General features: G+C 38.8%; 1 protein-coding gene across 3 annotated transcripts; it reads right to left on the bottom strand.

Moving 5' to 3' along the window:
- Positions 1–992: 992 nt before the first annotated feature.
- On the bottom strand, positions 993–26299 carry Rnmt (RNA guanine-7 methyltransferase). Of its 3 annotated transcripts, XR_005973123.1 has the most exons (12): positions 26226–26299; positions 20698–21123; positions 19092–19227; positions 17245–17370; positions 14564–14676; positions 11830–12011; positions 11524–11688; positions 9012–9129; positions 7061–7162; positions 5875–5908; positions 4441–4566; positions 994–2744 (listed from the first exon to the last, which is right to left on the bottom strand). XR_005973123.1 is itself a non-coding variant. In XM_041639252.1 (11 exons), exons 2-11 carry the CDS (start codon positions 21094–21096, stop codon positions 4529–4531), a joined length of 1413 nt encoding a protein of 470 aa, XP_041495186.1. In that variant the 5' UTR covers positions 21097–21123; positions 26226–26299; the 3' UTR covers positions 993–4528. The 3 variants fall into 3 exon arrangements, 2 of the variants coding, with proteins under 2 accessions (XP_041495186.1, XP_041495187.1); XM_041639252.1 differs by having other exon boundaries at positions 993–4566; XM_041639253.1 differs by lacking the exon at positions 26226–26299 and adding an exon at positions 25418–25444 and having other exon boundaries at positions 993–4566.
- Positions 26300–26308: the final 9 nt, after the last annotated feature.

Consider the following 26308-nt stretch of genomic DNA (forward strand, 5'->3'; position numbering starts at 1 on the left):
TGTTAAATAATTCCCACATCTCTGGGATGAAGATGATTTATCCTTTTGGAAGTGTTCTAAAATTCAGTTCACACACATTCTACTGAGAATTTTTCTATCTGTGTTCATGAAGGAGCTTGTTCTAGAACTTTCTTCTATACATTTATCTAGTTTAGGTATCTGGGTCTTTGTGTTGATAAAAATAATTGGAAGTATAATTTCCTTTTTTGTTTTATGGAGCAGTTTGAGGAGCATTGGTTTTAGCTCTTTGAACTTCCTGTAAAGTCCTGTGGTAAACCCATTTGGACTTGGGCTTCTACCTTGCTTTTGTTTTAGATGGGAGGTTTTTAAATGATGTTCCAATGTCATTTCTTATCATTTTTAAAAAATATCTTCTTGGTTTAACTTTGGTAGGTCAGATTCATTAAGAAATTCATCCATTTCTCTCAGCTTCTCCAATTTAGTAGAATATGGGCTTTGAAGTGTATCCTTAAAACCCTCTGGATTTCATGGGTGTCTTTTATAACACTTCCTTTATACCTCTAATTTTATTAATTTAGGTCTTTTCTTTAGTGACACACATCCTCCAAGGCCACACCTCTAACCATTTCCAAACAGCTCCACTAACTAGGGACCAAGTATTCAAACATATATTTGACCTCTGTTCTCATCCAAACCACAGCTGGTATTATCAAGAATGTAAGGTAGAAGCCGGGTGGTGGTGGCGCACGCCTTTAATCCCAGCACTAGGGAGGCAGAGGCAGGCGGGATCTCTGTGAGTTCAAGGCCAGCCTGGTCTACAAGAGCTAGTTCCAGGACAGGACAGAGAAACCCTGTCTCGAAAATAAAAAAGAATGTAGGGTAACTGAACTCTGGAAAGCTTCTTGATAGCTGTAAATATGAATTTGGTGCATGTATTACAGCTTTGCAATCTTATTCGTAGTAGGAAATATATAGCTATGTGCACAAAAACCCATTTGCTAGGTAACGTGGTAGTACAGTTCCCAAGTTAGAAATGAACCAAAACACCATTGGATAATGTTGTTTATTCACACAAGGGAATACTGTACAATCGTGAGAACAATGCACAACTGTTGAGAATAAGAATCTCATCAACACTGACAAGTGAAAGCTAAAGAATGTAGTTTTAATTTCATTCACATATTCCAAGCCAGATGAAACAAGATTTTTGCTTAGAACCGGATGGTGGTTGTGAATGGGACAGCAGTGAGTGGAAGGGAGGCTCCAGCTTCTGGCTTATGAATTCATGCATGTTCTGTGAGGAATCCGGCTGCCTGTATAGATATAACACTTCAACAGAGGTTAAACAAGCAAATCCACAAAATTAGGTCTACGTATTTAACTGACACTAAAGCATCATTTCTGTATCTTCTCTTAGAGACTCTGGTACTGATACATCCACACAGTAAAGCTGGAGGAACACCATCACCTGCAGTGTATATAGATCCCACAAGTCTGGTTAGAAGACCAGGTCTCCACACTGTGAAGATGAGCTAGTCTGTTTCCTACCAGGCACCCTATTTACTGGGGCACCTTACTGAGGAATTAACACACCTAAATGCCTCAATAACTAACAACCCAGGCTGTAGGACTCACCTGTTCCACCCTTGGAAGTGAGTATGTATGTTATGCTTTGGTCTTGAGAAAGTCTGTATCCTCTCTCTGGCATTCAGTCATCACGCGTAAGTGACTCTTCTCTTACCGAGAGTCAGTCTGTGAGGAGCTCAGGGGCACTGAAGAGGTGCATGAGTCAGCTCCAGCAGGCTTGAGGCTCTCTGGATAGGTTAAGCCACCAGAGGATTGGTAGAGACTGACAACTCCTCAATTTCTCTCCATAAACACTGTATACATGAGAGTGCTTCCCCAAGTAAATTCTAGACCCAAATAATTCCATGTCAGCATCGGGTCCTACTACAATGCAGATTTGTCCCCAAGCCAACTATCTCCAGTTCAAGTTGTGTCATTCTCAGGCCCACATGATCTTCATTTCTAAAGATTTATTTTATTTTATGTGTGTGCACGTCTGTGCATGTGTGCAGGTGCCAGCAGAACCCAGAAGAGAGTGTTGGAAGTCCCTGCAGCTGGAATTAAACAGTTGTGGGGCCACCTGATGTGTATGCTGGGAACCAAACTCCAGTCCTCTGAAAGAGTAGCAAGCATTCTTAAACTCTGAGTCATGTCTCCAGCCACTCATCTTCATTCTGAAACTCAACCTTGGAGGACACCTGTGTGGCAAGCTTGGGAGTGTCTGAACAGTTCCTCTGAACCATTCCCACCACTGAGCCCGAAATAAGGGACTCTTCCTGGATTCTGTAATGAAAAGTCATGCCTTTCTCATGAGGTACTACAAATCCTGACAAAATTAAGCATGTAGGTTCCAAGTCTGCTGGGAAAAAAAAAAAGTCTCATTTGTTGATAAAACAGTGGCAAATGCCACCTTCCCATTCTTGTCCTCAAGAATTCATCTTGAGTCATTTAACTTCAGCAAGGAGCAGTGTAGGGATTGAGGCTGAACAGATAAAAACAACACAAAAAGAAAAAGGCAGCTGCTTGAACTGTTTCCTGCAGAGTGGCCTCATGGGAATCTCCTATGTCTATGACAGTAGGTATAACAACTAGAGCCCATCTCAGACCCAGTCCAGTTCTCTATGATTCCTCAGCAAAGGGCCTAGGAACTCCACATTTCTCTTCTTGTTGCTTCGGATAGCCATCAATAACTCCACCCTTTGAGGAATTCTTCTCTCCTAAAAACAACCCATGGAATGGAATGGAAAGGAAAGGACAGAAAGAGACTAAAAATTGATGAATTACCTATTAACTAAAATCATGAATTGTGACAAAGCTTTCCCAACCTGCTAAGCTATCAAAATACTTAGTAGTGTCTTCCCCAGGGATAAAATGAGCCTAAATTTCTAAGAGCAAGAACTTTCATTCCCACACCCCAAACCCTGCACAAAATGTACTCTCTAATACTATGAGCAGTGGCAATATATAAACTGATTATGCTTTTAATTTTTTAATAATTATTTTTATTTTGTATGTATGAGTATTCTGCCTGCATGTATGTATATGCACTATGTGCATGCCTGGTACCCATGGAGACCAAAACCGGTGTCAGAGCCCCAAAAACTGGAGTTAGAGACAGTTATAAGCTGCCATGTGGGTGCTGGTAACTGAATATGGGTCTTCTACAAGAGCAGTCAGAACTCTTTAACTGCTGAGCCATCTCTCCAGCCCAAAGCTTACTTTTAAAGCAAGTACTATAGATTTTTATAGAAAGAATGATCTTTGTAAAGTGTCCTTTAAATACATGATTTTTAAAAGAAAATATAATTCTATTTGCTTTCAAGTTTCTTGATGTATCTAAAGGCTGTCAAATTTCTTAAATATACAATAGCAGTTCACACAGGCATCAGTTCTAAAAGTCAATTCTACAATTGACAACTTAATGACAATTTTATTGGTTGTGAGAGAGCAAGTAAATACTTGGAAGGCAGCCATGCCAACCTCTATACGATATATGCCTCAACAAAAGCATGTCTGAATGACAATCAGACAGTGGGCTCTGCTGTGTGAATACCAATGGTGGAAGAAAAGAGCGTGGCTTGCTTGTTTGGGATTGGGAAAGATGCACACATCTAACTGAGGTCTCCTATTGGTGAGGATCCATCTGAAGTCTACCTCCTTCCCTCACGGCACACCTCCTGCTTGCACTTGCATACATGCACTGAAGAAAATATGTAACAGGACTATGACATGGCATTTTCACAAATCTTAAGAAAATCTAACCATTTCTTCATTGTCCAATGAAGAAAGTTAAAAGTACCTTAATTAATCTCAATAATTGGATATATTAATTTCTACGGTAGGAAATTTTTAATAGAATACCAAACCATCCCACAATATCTCTATGCTGCCATCTAAAATCTTCTATAGAGTCTCAGAATTTCATAGTATAAGCAAACAGTTATTTTATTGAAACACAGTCAAAATCTAGCCAGGTAGCTCTTAATAACAATCTAAAATCAAGTTTTAATCTTATAACTTTAGCAATATATAATTGAACACTTACATTCAAATGTAGAGAACACAATCCATTTCATACCGAAAAACACTGTAACAAAACTTGGAGTGCACGGTGGCAAGCTGGCACTCCTTTGACAAGTCTACAGCTGTTGTAAAATCAACTCTGTAAACACACTCAGCAATCACAGCACTGGGGAGAGGTCAGGTGCTCTGACATGCTTTGTTATAGTTTCCATAGCACAGGGAACCAATTCTTAGACTATTACACAAAAATAGATCTTAAAGACAAAGCATTCTTATGTATACACACACACACACACACACACACACACACACACAATGCTAACCTGTCACAGACAGTGTCAAATCTATACACTGGACTTGTTGGCAGCATCCTACACATTGAGAACTTACTAGTAAATAAACAAACAGCTGTCAAATGTATCTGAGATGGTCTGTTCCATCTGTAAGGATGGAGTGCTGCTCGGAGGCGACTAACTGCTCACGGCTGCTTCTCAAAGGCAAAGACCAAGTAGATACCTAGAAAAGAAGTAAGCGAAGTTAGAGTTTAGTTATTCCTACCATCAGAAAAAACATTTTCAAGCAGACTGAGAAAGAAAAACATCATTTATTTTCTGAGTTCTATTACTTGAGTGGTTTTGGGGTAAATAAAGAATCATTTAAGTATATTTCAAAACAAAAATCTACTTAGCCATTTAACAACACTAAGAACACTAGAATTTGATTTCAGATACACAATTTGAAACTCAAAATTTCTGAAATCTTGCTCATAGTAAGGACTTCGATGAGGTAATGATTATGAGAATGGGAACTCAGTCAATCAGATTAGTTCTGTCATTAAGCCCAAACTTTAAAATGCCTTCTCCTGTGATGACATAATAGTCAACTCATATGTTTGGGGGATTAAGTGAATTACAACAGATGAAATGTTTACAGCAGCTTCAGATACTACTCAACACTCAATAATAATTAATATTACTTCTCAGACAGATCTACCTTTAAAATCCCCATCTACTTTCCTCTCTTCAGCATTTAAATTGTCTGACAGTATAGTATTTGAGTTTGTTTCTTCCACTAAACTCTAGAAGGTAGACTTGTCTGTGTTTTAATCCCCTGAAGTCCTTTCATATAATTCTGTGAGTCAACATTCAGTGTTTACTAAATAGTGTGTCTCCACTTCCTACTTCTGCCTTCAAGATAATCAACAAACAATTAAATGGACAGCAGAAACTGTGCTCAAGTTCCCAAGATAAAAGATCAGAATCCTTTTATCTTAACATTAAGGATCTGCAAGCTGATGTAGAGGACTACATCACTCTGCTGCAGAAGCCCAGGACCTTGCAGGATCCGCTGAGTCACCAGCCTCATGTCAGGATGTATCTGTGTAACACCTGTTTCCAAACACATGTTCCCTATCAGCCCTGCTTACTCTGCTTTGCTTAGTGCTCTGTATTATTCCCCTCTGCTGTCGCCATATGAATGGCCAAAAAGTAACTCCATGGGAATATCCTATAAGCCAAACAATTCAACAGACCCCGAGGTGAAAACAGAGGCAGCTGCTTATTAATAAATATGTAAAGGAAATATTTATGAATGCTCATGGAAGTCTATTAAATAACAGCCTCCAGGTATTTTCATTTGTCACTAAGCAGATGTACTAATGGAAAATTATACATACATACATACATACATATATGTATATATATATGACACGTGTATCAGCATAAACACAAAATATATCAGAAAAACTCTTAACATTTTCAAGTTTTAACGATTCCCTTAAAACAGAATCATTGAAATTGCTAGGTAGCTGGATGATATACTCACTTGTAGCTTCCCATTCTGACTTACTTAAGGTTCCCTAAAATTATAAAAGAAAGGAAACTTTAGATTCAAAGCAAGTTTATTTTTAATAGAAGACAGGTGGCAAAATCCCCTAACTTCACTATAAAAACATACACAATGCACGTAAGTAACATTATGATATAAACATCTAAAAACAATAAGTAAGATCAACTTTCTGAAAAAACTAAAGACATAGTCTCAGTTTATACAGATTCATGGTACTGGGAAGTAGCAAATGTTTTAGCAAAAAAAAAAAAAACCAGTCATTTCTTTTTGAAAATGAGTCTCACTGCTGAGTTGCTGTTGAAATAAACACCTACCATAAGCCTGTAGCTTAAAGATGAAAAATACTGAGTTTTACCAAAAGAACCACAAAGTATGCATCACAAAATAAATTACACTTGCCAAAAAAACAAAAACAAAACAATAATTTCAATACAATAAGGTATCGCAGCTTAGCTCGAGCCACTGACTTCCTAAGATCCAGTGTCAGTTCTAGGACCTAGTAAGATTGAAGAAATATCAAGAAAAGAATATTCTAAGATGTTAAGAGAAATGTGTCTTCAATTTGGGTGCTGGAGAGATGGCTCAGAGGTAAAGAGCATTGCCTGCTCTTCCAAAGGTCCTGAGTTCAATTCCCAGCAACCACATGGTGGCTCACAACCATCTGTAATGAGGTCTGGTGCCCTCTTCTGGCCAGCAGGCATATACAGACAGCATATTGTATATATAATAAATAAATAAATATTAAAAAAAGTCATCAGTTTTCACTGGGACTGTTATGGCTTCTCTTACTATCACATATTTAATTTTTTAAAAGTGAAAGCCTGCACAAAGTCAATATAAATGAAAATATACTATTCTCCCATTCTCCCACTTAAGTTCAGGGAAATTGGAATTCTATCTCTGGAACACTGAGTTAGCAAAGAATCTTGCAAACCAAGGCTATGATTTTTCCCTACCATTAGCTGCCTTATAAAAGCTCTCAATGCTACCCACTGAAATACATTTTACGTGCTACAGCATCAAAAGTTTTCACAACTTAGGGAAAACATAATTATTTGCCAAAGTTCTAATACTTCAGTAAGCCTAAATATTGTGAACAAGTGAAATACCCTGTCTCCACACACTCATGCTCCTTCTCCAACTCGGAAAGCTGGGAACTTACCAGAGGAAACCTTACGTGACTGTTCTTCATGTACTCGGCAGCATGTGCGTAGTCACCGACCTTTTCAGAGGCTAGTTTAGAGTTATCATTTGCAGGGTATGGCTAAGGAAGCAAACACAAATTCTAGTTAAGAGATCTCGCTACATTTATAACAGAGTAAACCACTGAAATGGTAAGAAGAATCCTTAAGTACTGCTTCACAACTACACATACTTTTATTCTTTTAAAGGTGTGTGTGTCTGTGTGTGTGTGTGCATGCGCGCACAAGCATGAGCGATTCTGTACCCGGAGAGACCACAAGGCCCTTGGGGATCCCCTGAGGCTAGAATTACAGATGGTTGCAAGCCACCTGATGTGGGTGCTGGGAATCAAACTCAAATCCTCTGCAAGAATGCCAAGTGCTCTGACCTACTGAACCATTTCTCCAACCCTATATACAGTTTTCACCTAAGAGAAAAAGGCAGGGGAGGGAACTATCTCCAAAATGCTGGTCAACTTCTATAATTTTACACTATTTACAGCTTGGACAAACTACATTATTTAATATTCAAAGGGATCATTTAGTAGAAAATATTTACGTTTTGACTTCTGGCAAAGGGCTTTTTCTGTTATAATCTAAAAACTGTGCAGAAGAGGTAGTATCTAAATTACTTTCAGAGCTATGTTTAAATCATTTTAAGCAATAATGTATCATAGACTACAGGCCTTTTGTCTTTAGTATTCTAAGAACTGGGCTGGATGTAGCCCCTTTAAAAATCTAGGTTGCCTAAGAAACTTCCATGGGGATGATTCACAAATGTCCACTTACTCACTTCCCCATTCCTTTGGGGTAGGCGTAGGTGGTGGCCAAAGTCAACCTTGGATGGATCACCCATCTTCATTGTTGAAACAGGGTCTCGCACAATTCTGGAGCTCAGTGTTTAGGTCATTCATCTCTGCCCACAACAGCGTCCAGCTATTTTATAGGTTCTGGGGCTCTAACTCAGGTCTCCCAAATGAGCCATCCCCCAGAGCCTCTTTTCCCTTTTCTTTATAAACATCTTACTGCATATTCAGATACTGGAAACAGAGCTGCTGGTTTGCTGTTTAGAGTATACTGGGCTGCTGTACCTGGTAACAAGCGCTTATAAGCCCAGTACTCAGAAGAGACAGAAGCACTGCCTAGACCGAGACCTAAGCAAGACCTTGTATGAAAAAATGGAAACCGAAATGCGCAGAAAGCCTGCGGCTCTGTGGACCTGTACATCCTTAGCATTCACAGCTTTACTTCCTTATCTGATCTGAACAAAAGCAATTTTAAAAGTTTCCTTTGATTTCAATCTCTAGACTTTAGTGTCACCGTATCACAAAGCTTCAGAATTTTACTCTGCTGTGATCCAGGCACCTTACAAGTTAGCAGCTCCACCCTGAGATGGTGTTTGTACCTGCAAACACCTCATCTACTGACAGATGACCCAAGTAAATGGTAAGAAACAAAACTGCCCTTCCCAACAGCAATAAACTTTACATAATGCATATAAGCTAGCACCTCTCAAGGGAGTAACCCTTCCAGAAATGCCTCCCAAGAGAGTTCTCAGTGAAAGCAGACACGGGCATCAGACTGTTGGGATCCTAGTGTTCTGGCCCTTGGCCTCCCAGTCATCCTCCCTCCTCTGAGGACCATGGGAGTGGGAAAGGGCTAGTGCTGAAAGCTCGGCCAGCCAAAGGCCGTATGCTTCAGAAGACTTTCTGCACATACCAAGAACCCCTTAAAATCTCTACTTTGGACTAAAGCACCCAAACCAGGATCTATCCTTGGTCTCGCTGTCCCTCGTCCTTGAAGGCAGAGTATCCACAGCAACTATAAACTGCACACCTAACTGCACAGTGTGGGAAGACCATTGAAAGGAGTCTAAAATACCAAACACATTCACCACATCCTAGAATCTCTACACTTTTTCTGTACACTTACCTCCAGGGCCTGCATTCGTTTTAAGAGCAGTTTGTTTTCATTGTTCTTAATCTTTTCTTCATAGAACTCCCGAAATGTTTTTTTATATATTAGTTTCATATTGTACTTCTTTGCCATTCTGTCCAAAAAAGATTAATAATAGAAAGGTTTTCAAATGTTTGTAATTTCTTTTTTAAAAAAAGCATTTCATCAAATTCATATGTGTGCTTGTGGGTAGTGGGCAGAGCACAACATGAGGTACTCTGTGAAGAAGGCTGTCTCCTTCCACAACGCGGGTTCAGGGTCTGAACTCAGGCCATCAGGCTTGGCAACAAGAGCCATCTCTCTGGTCCTTTAATTTCATAAAGTTTACTTTAAAAATGACAGCAGTGACATCCGGGCTTAACTAAAGATGCTACTATTTACTTATGTTGAGCAGAATAACACAAATGAAGGCTGAGTAACAACCTAGATGCCTATGAAGAAACAAGCACCCTATACACCCATGAGCTGCAGACAGGTTTTCCTTTAGCGCGATAAAGAGGTCACGGGACAAAGGCCATAGGGAGCCCTTTTCTAGCTTGAGTTCTACTTTATTCACCTCACATCTGCAGTAATGCCAGCGTCTTTCTTATATCAATCATTTTTATCTCCCGTATTCTCTAGCAAAATAAACTATTTTGTCAAAACTGTATCTTGCATGGCTTCTTGCAGATTGTTTTACAGGATTCCCTTTAACCTAACTTCTTTTTTTAAATTTGGTTTTCTTGAAAACAAGGTTTCTCTGTGTAACAGTTTAGCTGTCCTGGAACTCACTTTGTAGAACAGGCTGGCCTCAAACTACCTGTCTGCCTCCCAAATACTGGGATTAAAGTCGTGTACCACTTTAACCTAACTTCTAAATGCTAAGGTTTGCCCCAGAACCTATTCACTTCTTTGTACCAATTACATGGAATGCTGGAAGCCGTGAGTTCCATTTCTGTGGCGATGATTAACATCACTATCATCATCAACATCATCATAGAAAAGGAAAATAAATTCTGAGGATGTGTGAGGAGCATGGGAAGAAGTGGATTTAGGGAGGGAGAGATGGAGTCCATCAAAACTGTAACTCTTACATAAAACTCTCAAAGAAATTTAATGAGATAAAAATAATTATGTATAAAGTAAGAATCTACAACTTTCTAAGTTTATTATCTTCAAGCAATTTAAGTAAAAAACAATGCTGAGTTTGTTTAACAATAGTATTTCATTTTATACTTTTATTTTTGGGAGGTCTACTAAAACTACTAATTTTGTTAAGCATAAACACCAAGCTTAAATATAAAACAGATTTAAAAAAAAAAAACCTCTAATTTCTTCTTTTATGAAGTTGAAAGGAAACAGTTTCCCAAAGCTGATTAGGTTTTAAAATAAAAAGCAAATTGATTTAAAATCTTAAATTCTGTTTGCTTACAACAGTGTATTCACTATTTTTATGTCTTGTCATGTCTTCGTTACTTGATTTTGTCGTTCTTTCCCTCCCTTCTTCCCCAGTTCTCTACTTTCTTTCCTTGTTTTTGAAACAGTCTTACACTGTAGCCCAGGCTGGCCTCCTGTAGCAGTCTCGTGAGTGTGGGACTACATGGATGAACCGCCAACCTAGCGCATAATGAAAACATTATGCTTACTTTTAAAAGGTGACTGAGTCTAGATTAAAATAATAACCAGCAAAATTTAGGTAAGCAAAAACAGTCCTGCTTCCTTGGTTAATATTCAAAATAGAAGATGTCTGTTTCCATAGACTACAAAGTGAAATTTGGTCATCTGAATATAGCCTCCATCTAAATTGGCTTTTTGCAGATGTGTGTGTGTGTGTGTGTGTGTGTGTGTGTGTGTGTATGAGACAAGGTCTTGAAGCCACATGATAAAAGTCCAGTTCCTTCAATTTCTCCTGTGCTTGCAGTTCACTAGAATTCTTAGGAATTAATGTGCATGGGGAGACTACACCTATGAATCGGGACTTTATAATCAACACTGTAAGAAGCTGGACAAGATAGCATATGCCTTTAATCCCAGCCCTATGGAGACAGAGGTAGGTAAATCTCTGTGAGGGTTAAGGTCAGCCTGGTCTAATAGCAAGTTCTAGGACAGCCAAGACTAACTACATAATAGAGACTATGTCTCAAAAAAAAAAAAAAACAGAAAGAGAAACAAACAAACAAACAAACAACAGTAACACTGGGCAGTTTCAACGCTATATTGAAATACACTTTTGATAATCTCTTTCACAGGGAAGATCTTTTAGATCATCAAAGTTGTGTTTGCTCCCTGTAGGGTCAGTTATCTTCTGTGTTGAGTAGAAGCGGTTGGCTCTCTCCTCTTAGGAAAGAAATCTATTTAAAGTGAACACCAATTCTGCAGCTAAGGCTTTTTCTTGGCGTTGCATTTCAAATACAATATGAATATTATTAATATTAATACAATATTAATGTTGTCCCCTAAGGATAAGTGATGAGGGAAAAGAAAAAGCAACAGATCAAGACATTCTTACTCAGTTAGCAATGGAAAATAGACCAAGAATTCAGGGACATCCACAACACCTTCCAAGTTGAAGTCATATTTGCAGCCAAATAAAGGATAACTTCCTTTCTTCTGGAATTTCACAGTGTATATTTCATTTCCAAATGATTCTGTTTCTGAAGCTTCTAGGCGTTTTCTATTAGGGTTATTCCACAATAAAAATAAAAGAATTGTGATTAATATTTTTAATCCTAGCAATAATATCATGCATGTGAAAAACTACATGATGCAATTTAAAAAGGTATCTGACGAATTTTATTAGATTCAAGTTACTTACATCAGTTCGAAGCTATTGGGGGTGGTACCAATAAAATAGCCCCCAGGGATAAGCCTTCCACAAGCATTTCTGAGCATCATATCAGCTTGCTCTGAGGACTCAAAGGAGTAATGGCAAGCAAACTGACAACTGCAGATGTCAAAGCGCATTTCTGGATCATGAAATTTTTCAACCAAAAGTTCCTGTAACAAATGTGAATGGGTTAAGATTCCAAACTAATACAACATAGATTAAAAGTGTTTTTTAGCAAATTATCAGAATGTTGGGTTCTTTTTTTTTTTTTTTTTTTTTTTTTGGTTTTTCGAGACAGGGTTTCTCTGTGGTTTTGGAGCCTGTCCTGGAACTAGCTCTTGTAGACCAGGCTGGTCTCGAACTCACAGAGATCTGCCTGCCTCTGCCTCCCGAGTGCTGGGATTAAAGGCGTGCGCCACCACCGCCTGGCCAGAATGTTGGGTTCTTAAGGTAGACAGTAACCTGACAGTAACCCTGACAGTAACCAATAGTTTTCACCAATCTTTAACTTCTTCTTTCTCTTGTCATGTACATATTATAACAAAGATCATTTTTAAAAAAAAAAAAAAAAATGTTTTTTCTTACCCTGGCCTAAAACATTTTGCAGGTATAAGCAGATAACACAATTAAAGTTTCTGAGTTAGTGGACCAGAAGCAACATAAAAAGCTGGGTGCAATGTTGTGTGCTTATAGTCCCAAGAGTGGGGAGACAGAAGCAGTAGCAAGGGGTTCACTGGGCAGGCAGCTTAATCAAGGCCCGAGAGAAATTCTCAGAAAACAAAGAGCAACACCCACAGTTGACGCCTGACCAACACACACACATGCATCTATGAGTATGCACTCACCCGCCTACCCAACACACACACACACACATGCATCTATGAGTATGCACTCACCCGCCTACCCAACACACACACACACACACACACACACACACACACACACATAAAATAATCCTGATTCTGATTTTCATAGTGCTTGAAAAATCTGGAGATTCTGAAATCATGTTAAAAATGTATATCTGCCTAAAGAGATGACTCGGTGGGTAAAAGTTCTTGCCCTGCACGTCTGACAACCTGACTTTGGGTCCTTCGGATACATGCATATCAGGATATGCCAGCAGCCCACCCCTCTTATGAGATAAGGTGGACACAGAAAATCCTCTGGAAGCGAACAGGCCAACTAGCAGGACATAAAGCACAGAAGCAAACAAGGAGGGCTTTACCTGTGGCACCTGTGGCACTAATGAAGCCCCACCTTCACATGTGCACATGCACGCACACACGTCCCTGCACACACACTGTACTCACATAATAGGAATTAAAACGTTTTATAACATTTAAGTTGGTCTTGAGAAGTAAAATAAACTGACATTCAACAGTAACTTGGGTAAGGAAAATCAAAAAACATTCAGCCTTTGGCATCTAAAAGAAACAGTGCTTAACTAGGCACTATTTGAGCAGTATGCTCCTTTTCCTCCTCATTTTCAAGGCTGCAAGCAAAATCACTACTAAACACGTACAATTTAAATGTTTTAAAACCTAATACTTAAAGACAAAAAAAACATCAAGTTCCCCCCCAGTGAGACATCAATTCAATTCGGACTTTCAGAAACAAATGGAAGGGAGAAAACATACGATTCCAGCATGATAGGAAACTATCCTTATAAACAAGTTGAATAAAACACACTTAAGTCCAGATCTATTGCAAAATACAGCAGCGCTTCAAATCCTTAGGTTCTGTAACACTGAATTCAGTCAACAATGGATTGAAGATACAAAAGACAAATTGTTCTTTGTTGTGTTTTTTTTTTAATTTTTATAGTATGTACTTTGGATGTTTTGTCACAGCTGTTGAGTCACCTGGAACTGGAGTTACAGACAGTTGTGAGCTGCCATGTGGATGCTGGGAATTGAACCTGCGTCCTTTGGAAGAACACTCAGTGCTCCTAACAGGTGAGTCATCTCTCCAAGCCCAGAAAATTTATTTTTTAAATAAGTCGGTAGACTTCTTTCCCTTGACACTTTCTTCCTAAACAACGCAGTGTGACACAGCATTTTCACTGTATTAGGTACAATAATAAAATCATCTGAACACGCTTCTAAAGAATGCACAAGTATATGTGTAGCCATCAACAAACTATGCCATTTTATGTAAGTGACTTTGAGCTTCTGTGGACTCTGGGGCTCCTGAAATCAATGCCTTAAGACACTAAGGGGTGACTATTAGAAAACAAATCTTGACCAAATCAAAAAGAAACAAAGTGATTCCAAATACCCAATTATTAAAAGTAAATGTTTCTAAAAGTACCCAAGGATAAATTTCCAGTAGAAATCAAAAATGCATGCCTTAAGATTTTTAATGTTTCAAAACACATTTTAACAAACAAGCCGATTTTATAAATGGGAGATGCAGGATGCATAAGGCTCTGCAACTGATCCCTAGCACTCTAGGAAGAAAATAAATTTTAAAAGATGAGGCTGCAGAGATGGCTCAGCAGTTAAGAGCACTTGCTGCTCTTGTAGAGGATAGAGTTTTGATTTCAAAAACCTACATGGCAGCTTGTAACTATCTTTAATTCCAGTTCCAGGGGATTTGATATCCTCTCCTGGACTCCATAGGTATCAAGCATGCTTATGGTGCACTTAAACATACACAGACAAACACTCATACATATAAAATAAAAATAAATCTCAACATTAAAACAATAAAGATTCTGTACCTTTGAGCAGTCAGCAGTTATAAATTCTGCCTTAAAAATAGATTCATTATCACGACGACCTTTCATGTCTTCATAACGCTGTTGGCACTGTTTCATGGAAACATCAGCAATATCTAGAAGGGTAAAGGGTGTCAGGAAATGTTAACACAGACTAGCAACTCAACTGATAAACTGGGGCATGAAATCCAGGCACAAGCCAAGGAAATGCCTGTAGGGTTTCTATCTAGTTCCTTTAAACAAAGGCTTTGCTTCCTTAGTTCCAGGGCAGAAACTTTCTTCACAGTACTTACAGTAGATAAGTGCTAGGATGACCAATTTTATCATCATCATTATATGATAGCTTTCAGGAATTGGTTCTCTCCCTCCACCATGGGTTCTGGGGATCAAACTTCAGTTGTCAGGCTTAGGCAGTAAGGGCTTTTATGCACCGAGAAATCTTGCCAGCCCCAGGTTTTAAATGTTCATTCAAAATACGAGGCAGACATAAAACCTAACACCGTCTATAAGCTCATTTCGTGAAATACCAAGTTACTGTTTTCATACTGAAATGTTTCTGTTCTTGTCCTTCCTTTGAGATCTGCACTCCTGACAGAAAGAACAATGATGGGTAAAACAGTTCTTGATGATACATGCAAAGCAGCAGCACTGCGTCTGTCCTGTGCCCTTCACTATCACACCCAGTGGGAAAAGTCAGTTTCATTTAAAATATCCTTCATAAAGCAGTAAGAAGTTGTCTTGGCCATCTAATTCCTATCTCTGAACACCACTGTGGTACAGTGAGGAGCAAACTTCTCGTTATTAGCAGCACCTAGTATATCTCTTCTGAGTTGTGAGCTAATTGTTGCGGAATATCACTTTGACTATGTGAAGGTGTATTATATTTGTTTATGCTGCATTTGTTTGACAATGTAAGGATGTGTGTTTAATTATGTAAAAATGTTTTGTATTTGTTTTACCTTGCCTGCTTAAGGCACCTGACTGGTCTAAATAAAAAGCTAGGCAGGAGAGGAACGCGTGGAGCTGGCTGGCGGAGAGAATAAACAAGAGAAATCTAGGCTTGAAAGAAGAACAAGAAAAAGAAAAGAGATGAGAATGAGGAAATCCAGGCAAGAAGTCAGGCAGCAGCCAGCCAGTCAGATAAGAGAAGCAGTGAAAGTAAGATATAAAGAAGAAAGAAAAGTAAAAAGTCCCAAAGCAAAAAGGAAGATAAAGAGGAACAGGTTAGTGTAAGTTAAAACAGCCAGAAATGAGCCTGAGCTAGGTCAGCACTGTCATGATTTTGTTGGCTCAAAAGAAAAAGTCTGGTACAACTAATAGTGGTCATGTGTTTTAAGTAAGTCACTTTAACTTAAAAGAATGACCATCAAACTCTACTATACATGTATTTTTGAAGATCAATAGAGTCATTTTAAGGGACACAATGCATAGTACTTATTACCAGAGATAAAATTTGACTTTGGAGAAAACACAAAAAACAACAACAAAAAATTAGTTCTGAAAGAAGGGGGAGAAACCTTTTATCAACCACTTTTGGGACTGGTAATAATATTAAACAAATTGTATTTCTTGGTATCACACACAAGATCTACATAACTTTAGGAAAGAACATTTTCCAGGTACTATGAAACCATTCTGAAAATGTAAGACAGATCAATGAGTCTGAAGAAGATGTACCATCTGTCAGTAAGGCACCAGACCACATCCCTTACAGGGATGCCACTTGTGGACTGTTCACCCAAAATGAGTAATCACAATTACTGAAAAGGCAACACCACCTTTCATTTACAACTGCTTAGTCACTAAAATAACAAAACGACATGCTAGAGAAACACCTGCCAGAATTCCCATTAAACTTTTTTTGTATGAATTAAAAATCAGTCTTGATTTCTTTTTTTTTATATTTATTTATTATGTATACAATATTCTGTTTGTGTGTATGTCTCCAGGCCAGAAGAGGGCACCAGACCTCACTACAGATGGTTGTGAGCCATCATGTGGTTGCTGGGAATTGAACTCAGGACCTTTGGAAGAGCAGGCAATGCTCTTAACCACTGAGCCATCTCTCCAGCCCCAGTCTTGATTTCTAACATGGTCAAACATCAACAGCTATAGCCCACAAAGAATTATTCATTCTTCTGTAATATTTTTAGTATACAAGGCGCATAAAGTAAAGAAAATATAAAAACTCCTCATTTGAGCAGTACTTTAGGAGGCAGTGCTGTTGTACTTCCTGCAGCCTATCAAACAGTCCATGATGGAAATTTCATCGTGTTTCAACAACAATTTGTCCTTCCCAGGACAAGTTACTATCAACTATAACAACCATACAGAAAAACATAATTAATATTTCAAAACACTTATCATATGCATAGGTCACACGAGAAGAGTAGCCTTAAAATACCTTAGCATCATGCTGGCAAGGAGAACCTTCCAATTTCCCATTCACCTAATCGACCAAAATAACTCTGATGTTTAGAACTCATTAGTGATTTAGTTATCACTACTATCACTGTACGTGAGCAAAAGCGAGACCAAGCACAAGTAGGCATTTTCCCTTCCGCCTTTAAGTGGGGTCTGGGGATCAAATGCAGGCTGTCAGACCTGCATGGCAAGTGCTTTTACCCACTGGGCCATTCACTGGTCCCCAGAGTCACTCTTTACCATGTCAGTTTCTGTCTTACCAGCACACACCAGCCTGCTAATTCTCCCCTTCCTCCACTTGAGCAAATCTCCACCTTTTCCACATCCTAGGTCCAAAACAGTGATGTCACGATTTTTCCTTTGTCGTACCTTTTCTAGAAATTCCCCTAAAACAAGAGATAAAATAATCATAATGCATTTTCTCGATTTTTACTACAGCAACTTCTGACACAGCATATGAACTATAACACAGTAATGTACTGTCAATTTGTAATCTTGTATTCCAAAATCTAACAGAATAACTAACTTGATCCTTTAGCATTAGAGAACATATTTACCATTTACAAGGTTAAAATGGTTTTCTGAAGGATGCTTTCAAAATTTGAGTCAAGCCTGGTGGTGGTGGCACACGCCTTTAATCCCAGCACTCAGGAGGCAGAGGCAGGCAGATCACTGTGAGTTCAAGGCCAGCCTGGTCTACAAGACCTACTTCCAGTATGGGCACCAAAGCTACAGAGAAACCTTGTCTCAAAAAACCAAAAAAAAAAAAAAAAAAAAAAAGAGTCAACATTAAATAGATTTAAGTTCTAATTTTAAAAAAAGCTGCGACATTTACAAAAAGAAAAGAAACTAACTTGTATTTCTTGCAGCTTTCTCTATATCTTCCCATAAGCCAATGTTTAACTTCATACATTAAACTAATCGATTCTTATTCTCTATACTCAGACTTAAGAAATACCCAAAAACTATCTTTAACTCATAAAAAGGCAAAAGTTCAAACAATGGTTTAACAGGCCTATTAACAGTCTGAGATAAATGAAGTATTCAGCAGTATTAAACTTGATACAAGGAATCTGACACTTATTCTTCCTGTTTTATCACTCTGTATACTTTATCATTTGTGTATACACTATTTAGGTGGCTAAAATATTCAGTACAAATATTTCTGCCTTTTAACATAGATATTACAGTAGCTTTTAATAGCACCATATGTATTCCATATTTCTTTCTGTCATGAATCTTATACTTATCCATCAAAATAACAAAATGACATGTTAAATGTATAAACATTTTAAAGGTCAACTTGCCAGAATTCCCATTTAACTTTACTTACGTGAATTAAAAATCAAACAAAAAGAAAAAAACAAAAAATTTGACTATAAAGAAACTTCAAAACCACATTTTTAAAATTTCTCTAAGCTTACATACAAGTCTGATTTAACTAGAGGAAACAATACTACATTCTAAATCATATTTTCTCTACTTATTTCCATTTTAATTTTAAAGGTGAGCTTCCATATAGACATGTCAGCTCCAACGCTGTATGTCTTTATCAACATCAAAGGAAACATTATTTCCCCAAGAAATCACAAGAGACAAACAAGCTCTATGATAAGTGATGCCAACTCACTAAAGCTTATAGGTGGAGTCAGAGTAACACTTTCTTTCCTGACATAACAAAACGCGATGTTCACTCCCATGAGCCACCGCACTAAAACTATTAGAGTAAGACAGTTATATAACAGCTTCAAATAGCATAGACTATAAGTACAAAGAAGCACACCGCCAAATGAAAGCCTGTTTAACTTACTATTCAACTAAACATCATTAATACCCCATAAAATAAACCAAAAGCAAACAACAACTTATCTGGAGGCCTACTTTTGGCTACCTCGCTTTTAAAAGCCAACAAAATGAAAAACAAATAATAGCCTTTGAAGCTTACTATATGATTAAAAATGGGAGGGAAAAAAGCAAAGAAATGGACTGTGGATCAGCTTAGTAGAGCACGCCAATGCATAGACCCTTGGCTTCAATGTCCAGCACTGTAAAACGTAATTCAATGAAATTTTAAATCTCTTAACTAAAGGGTAGAAAACAATCATACCAATAAGGATACTTTTAATCCAATTATTAAAGTTTCTTAGGTAAAAAATGCGACTCTGACAGCGCTTCTCCAAACCCACTTCCTGAAGCTCGTTATAGTGGGCAGCAACGGCAGAGCTGTGTCCTTCCTCCAGCTTCTGTAACCAAAAGGACAAAAGTCAAAGGTCAGAGCAAGACCTAGAAAGCAAGCAAAAGCCCTGTAACCACCTGACAGAAGGACAAACACAACTGAAGGGAATTTCACAGAAATACAGCAACTACTACCACACCTAAGTGGTGTTTCCCTGATTCCTTAAGGTCTTCATCATGAAATATATAATTTAAGACCACATGTTCTAAGGAAACTACTCTTTTTCCAGAGTTCTAATTTATTCAACAATAAATTGCAGTCGATGGATCAACTTCCTAAAAGAAAGAAAAATAAGCTATTACACTTTCAGTAATTAATTCAGTAAATAATTCAGTAGGAATTATTCTTATGATTATATAATGCATACATTTGGGAAGTTAGAATTTAGTAGTCACACTCAATATCAGTGACTTAGTACTCATCATTACTCTAACCAACAGTTTTCTACCTGCATTTAGTAAAACCCTGGATTTCTATAACAATTCATAGTGGGTAAAGGACTCCAGCACTTGCCATCGCCCTGTTCAAAGCGCATCTTTACTTACTTCACAGGTCAAATTTAAGGGTAAATTTTTACTTGAAAAAAAAAAAAAAAAAAAACCTGCCAGTTTAAGTTTCCAAACCTAAGTTTAACCTATTATCTCACTTGTCTGGTAAAAGCCTGGCTTGTTACTTTCTTCTTCAGGCCCATAGCAAATGTTACTGTTATTTAAGTATTCTTTGTCTCTAGTAGCAGATTTGGCCTCAGAATCCTTCCCAATGTGGTAAATGTTTGCTAGCATTTGCTTCACACCAGCCTTTTCAAGGTAACCAAAATTACACTAAATAACTATGTAAACCGACTAGAAGCTGGAAACAACTACAGCTCGGAACTGAAGAAAGCTGGGCACAACTCTGACATTTAGTACTTTAAGTGATCATCAGGCAACTTGAAACACCTGATTTAAAAAATGAAAACAAAAATGGGGCGACTGGAGAGATGGCTCTGGGTTAAGGGCACTAGCTGCTCTTCCAAAGGACCAAGGTTCAAGTCCCAACACCTACAGGGCAGTTCACAACTGTCTGGAACTCCAATTCCAGGGGATCCGACACCCTCACACAGACATGGATTGAGACAAAACACCAATTCACATAAAATAAATAAATTTTTAAATAAAAGAGAAAAGAAGAAAAAAGAATAAATCAAGTGAACCACATACTGCCATCTTTAAAAAAAATATTCTATAGTTTGCTTTTTATTAAACTAGCTTTCAAGGTTCTGATTAAAATAACAGTTCTAAAATAAAAATGATCATAGTACAACTTTCACCTTAACAAATTTTAATTTTAAAAGTTAAGAGTCCATTGTGCCTTAAGATATATACATATCTTACATACACACATACACATCCATACATACACACATACATACATATCCACAGCTGTACCACCCTTGTGATTAGAGCACTGAATTACAAATAAAATACACAAAGCATACTTTCCGCTTTTCTGCAACGTCCTCGGACTGTAGTTTTCTCTTTCTCTGGGTGATCTCTCCAGAGGAAGGCTCATCTTCGGAAACATCACCCCCTTCCAGTTTCCTTTTCTTTGAAACACCTCCATCATCATCAGAGCATTTTTCCTCATTTTCAACATCGAGTTTTCTTTTCTTAGATGGGGAGTCCTCCACACAACTCGAATTTTCCTCCACAAGACCACCTTCAAACTCTTTCCTGACTTTTGGCTGGCATGTAGCAGTCTTCTCAGAAAGCCTTGGCCCAGATGCAGCAATGGATTCGTTAACACTTGGAGGAGATTCTGTTTCAGAATCTATGGACACTTTTGCCTTGTCAAAAGACATCTTTTCATATTTTTCTGTTTTTGCAGAGCTTTCCATTTCAGGTTACTTGAACTGACAGCAAAACTTCATCAATCAACACCGGAATGGTCCAAAAAGAAAAATAAATAAAAGGTATTATTTATAAACACTAATGCTAAGACTCCATGATAATTTTGATCAACTTGGTTATTAGTCTTAGGAGTTTAAACAATTTCAGTCATGCAGTTCTGTCTAACCTATCTATGGTCCAGTACCACTTATGGTCATTCGTTATAGCTAGAAATGTGATCCAACACAAAAATTATAAACTGTTTGGTGAAAATCTCAAACATGAACTTTGTAGATGGCATTGTTTCATCATGCCAAAAGCTTATACACACCAGGACTAAAAAGTGCTTATATATGCATAATATGAAATTATAAATATATAGTAGTACATGAGGACTAGTTTGGAGGAAGTAGGTCACTGGAGAGATACCAGTGAGGGTTATGCCCATCCATGACAACTGCCTCTCTGCCTCCTGTCCATCACTATAAAACGAAGCTCCTTGCTCACACACTACTGTTGCCATGATATTCTGCCCCAAGTACAAGAGTCAAGCAATCACAAACTGAAACTCAAATAATACAAGCCAAAGTAATCCTGCTTTCCTTAAATTGCTTTCTCTGGCATCACAGTGATGCAAAAGTTACTAAGACTAATACCAGAGAAGTGGGGTTGCCACACGTGACTACTTGACAATGTGTTGCAGATCTGAGGGAAGACTTTGAAACAATATGTATATGTGGACCTAGTATGTTGTAACAAGATAACTTTATCAAACTTCAGGTTTCTGCTCTTAATTCTCACTGTAAAGCTATTCAAAAGTAGTTACTGATAACCATGCTACAAGCTGAGAACAGTTTTATGTGCCTTTAATCCCAGCACTTGGCTGGTAAAGATCAAAGGATCTCTGTGAGTTAGAGCCAAGGCTACATAGTTTCAGGCAGCTAGGGCTACACAGTGAGACACCGCATCTCAAAAAGCAAAACCAAAAAAGCATACAACAGCTTGAATGCTGACATTCCTTCCACTAGGTTAATTAGTCTGTTAGCTTTAAACTTAGCCTAAGACAAAGTTTCACCGCAGGAACAAATCTTTTCAAATTCTCTACCAGAGCGTATGAATGAACGGCCGATCCCCCAAAGCATCCTTGTTCCCTGAGATCTTGTAAGCCTGGCTCGCTGTAAAATGCTCCTGCTGGCAGTCTTATCTTTTGGGTTCCCACATGCATTACCATGTCATTTGTCTCACAGCAAAGGGCCTGCCCCGAGTGTCAAGAGACCTGGCGTGTAGACTTTAGAACAGCACTGGAATTGCTAACGCTAGGTACTAAGAGTGAACTATGTGCATTTCCATTATCAGACTTTGAGGCTGGAGCACAGGTACTGCTGCTGTTTGTGAAACTCCCCCACAGGCTTATGTGTTGAATGCTTGGTTGGTCTTCAGCTAGTAGCACTATTCTGGGGGTTCCAGAGACTTTAGGGAGGTAAGGGCTGTTTGGAGAATGGATGTAAACTATGCCTAGTTGTCAGTAATTACCACTTGACTACCATGATGTAAACTGCCTCCTCCTTTACACACACGCACCAGCGTAACAGCCTGCCTTACCATAGGCTCCACATCACCAAAATCAAGTAGCATGGGCTGAAGTCTCCAAAATCATGAGTTAAAATAAATTTTCCCTTTCTTTTCTTTTTTTTTTTTTTTGGATTTTTCGAGACAGGGTTTCTCCATAGCTTTTGGTTCCTATCCTGGAACTAGCTCTTGTAGACCAGGCTGGCCTTGAACTCACAGAGATCCGCCTGCCTCTGTGTCCCGAGTGCTGGGATTAAAGGCGTGCGCCACCACCTTAAATTTTCCCTTTCTATAAGTAGCTCTCTTAGGTAATCTATGCAAAAAATAATACAGGAAGCTAAGATTCTTGAAATCCTTATTTAATAATGAAGCCTGTAATTGTACAGAAAGTGAAGAGTGGAAACAGATTTAGAACAGCTTTAAGATTCAGTCTTCAGCGTAATGACCATTAAGATGCTTCAAATATGCGCCAAGGCATCTGTGTAAAATGGGGGGAAGGAGGTCATCTGTTACAAGGGAATTGTTAATGGCCTCCTTAGAGCTCCTTCAATAAGCAGAACTAGAACTACAAAGAAGTGTAATGTGAACTATAGTCACTAAATTCACAGCTTAAACACTTCTACTAAACTATCAAGCTGTGTTACTAAAAGAAATGAAAAGGGAAATCAAAAATAAAAAAAAAGGAGAGACCATGAAATTTCAAGTTCTAAAATTAAAGAAGACATGTAGTGGTTTGAATGAGAATGGCCCCCATAGGTGCATATATTCAAATGCTTAATCTCAGTTGGTGTCACAGTTTAGGAAGGATTAGAAAGTGTGGCCTTGATGGAGGAGGTCACATCACCATGAGTGGGCTTTGTAGTTCCAAAAGTCAGGCCATGCCCAGACATAGTACTCTGCCTTGTGCTTCTGTTTTTTTTTTTTATTGTAAATAAATTTTTATTTAAGGGATTTGATTCCATTGCTCTCCATCCTGAGTCACATGGTTCTGAATCAATGTAAACTCTCAGCTACTGCTCCAGCACCATGCCTGCCTGCCTGCCTGCCTGCTTCTATGTCCCTGACATGGACTCTGAAACTATAAGCCCCAAATAAACTCTACTAAAAGATTGTCCCGGTCAGTGTCTTATGACAACACTAGAAAAGTAAAAGAGGTAAATCATTTTTAAAGGTCTTCTGCATAAAGAAAGACAACAGTAGTTACATGAACAGGTAAAAAATGACTCACTGGAAACTGGGAAGGATTTCAGAACATTCGTTGTCACTAACTTTTCGGTATTGACTCAAAGTAACAGAATACCAAAACATGTTACATAGGAACAACTGAACTAGAGAATAAAAACAAACCAACTAGGAAGATCAGTTACAGAGTAACTACTACAAATCAGTATCAAGAAAAATTACTCATCCAATTATGAAAACTCTACTTCTCCTCTGCCACTTAATGTCTATTTTTACTTATTTTACCATGCAAAATGTTATCATTAGCTGTAATTATTGCCTAAAATTAGAATTGGTATTTAAGGGTGAATTTTTTTCAGACAGTCTATACTTCCACAGATTAGCTATCATAAAAGCATTCAAAACTACAAAATGAAGCCGGGCAGTGGTGGCGCACACCTTTAATCCCAGCACTCGGGAGGCAGAGGCAGGCGAATCTCTGTGAGTTCGAGGCCAGCCTGGTCTACAAGACCTACTTCCAGGACAGGAACCAAAAAGCTACGGAGAAGCCCTGTCTCGAAAAATCAAAAAAAAAAAAAAACCTACAAAATGGTTATGAATGTCTAGATTTATGTATTAAACAACTCAATTATAGAGTACTTTATTTGATATACAAGAAAGCAATAGCTCTTATCTCAAAGAGGATAGGAGATAGTTTATTCTGGAGCCAAATTTGTGTGACAGTGGCTAAGGGACACTGATTTAGGTTACTCAAATTCCATGTTCTAACATGCTAACAGTTCCAGCAAATTTTATAGTAACAGAAGAGAATCCTAAATCTCAAATACATTGGTGGAAATACCAGGTAGGTGGGTCACAGAAAAGGAAATCTCAGCTATAGGACCCAAGTGCTATCTGACAGAATCCTTGGCCTTTTAGTTGGTCAGAACCAAAGGTCTGTGTATACATTCCTAAAGATATACCTAATGGTCACAAAATGTTAGGTCGCATACAGAGCAGAGTGGCTAGTAAGGAGGCTAGAGATGGGCGAAGACCCGCAGGATCTGGACCGGCAACATTCCATTTTATCCGAAGCACTCCATTTCTAAAAATCAGTCGAGAGCTTAGTAGGCACAGCTTCCTTCTAGGAATTCTGGTTCACAAGAGTATTCTATAGGCTCTAGCTTTAAGACTTAGCTTTGCAGCAATAATTATAATAATAAAACATCAATGATAATAATAAAAATACTTGAAAGACAGATATCACGATGGAACGACAGAGAAGAATTTATGGTAAACAGTAGACCAACGTGGAGATGGGTATTTTGACCTGGCTGCAATCACACTAACTTGCCTCACAGAAATCAAGATATTCTAAAGAGATACCAAGGTGTGTTGATCTATTAAATTGTTGAAACAATGAACACGGGGGAGGGGGTGGCACACGAAGCAGAGGCACAGACGATAGAAAGAGAGAATATCAATGACTATTTCCTCTAGGAATCTTATGCTGAGACAAGGGAAAGAAGCCAGGCGGGCAAAAGAGTGAGAACACCTTACAGAAAGGGGAAAAGATGGGAAACGTAGGTGGGACCATACCTTGGCCAGACTGCATTTTTCTTGCCCCCTATTTAGACCTCACCCTCATTTCAGGACCCACAAAGATGGAATGGTTATCATACGGATATCTCGGTGCTGCTTCCCAACGTGTCACACAGAGTAAGCCTCCTTTTTCTGCTTTTCATTATTAACTAGGCTCTTTTAATTGCTTTACTGAAGTGGCAGAAACACGTTTGTTGGGGTATGCAAAGGCTATGACCTTCCATATATATATATATATTTGGTTACGCCCCTAAAGTATATCACTTTTCTTGGTTATCCCAGTTTCTGCCTGCTAGCTAACGGGCAAGCATGACCTCGCCGAACCACCTTGATTGTCTAGAGCCAGGGTACAAATCAATTAAACAGAAAGGGGGAGAGGGCAAGCAGTTCTCCACTGCTTCATCTGTCCCCACCCCCACCCCTGGCCCAGCTGTTACTCAACCTCTGGTTCAGGTTCCTACAGCACTGCTCCGGACAGAACAAACCATCTTTGCCTCCCACCACCACACCCGGCCCATCACAGCCTCAGCACAGCCCCTCGGCCAGAACAGAAGCACCGGAGCTTCTCCTCCCTGGACCAGCGTGGTCAGGAGGAGCAACAGCGCCCACCGTCTCAAGACAAGCACCGTTCACACTGCTTCCGGCTACGGGCACAATAAACCCCACGAGGCAGGGACGGGAGGGAGGAGGCAGAAGGAAAACGAACCCAGCCAGGCGTGCGGGCATTCGGCCTGGCTGTGCTCTAGGCGCGCTAAAGACAAAGAACCAAGGACAGACAGGCCAGAACGCCGAACGCCACACTCACCCACACAGACATCCACGATTCTGTTTGCGGAAACGCCGGCCGGCGCCACGCGTGCCTTGTTACGTCACTTCCGGGGAGTGCGC

Source organism: Microtus oregoni, unplaced genomic scaffold (assembly GCF_018167655.1).
Source record: "Microtus oregoni isolate MIOR12 unplaced genomic scaffold, Mior012 000057F_ref0000458, whole genome shotgun sequence".
Classification (NCBI taxonomy): domain Eukaryota; kingdom Metazoa; phylum Chordata; class Mammalia; order Rodentia; family Cricetidae; genus Microtus; species Microtus oregoni.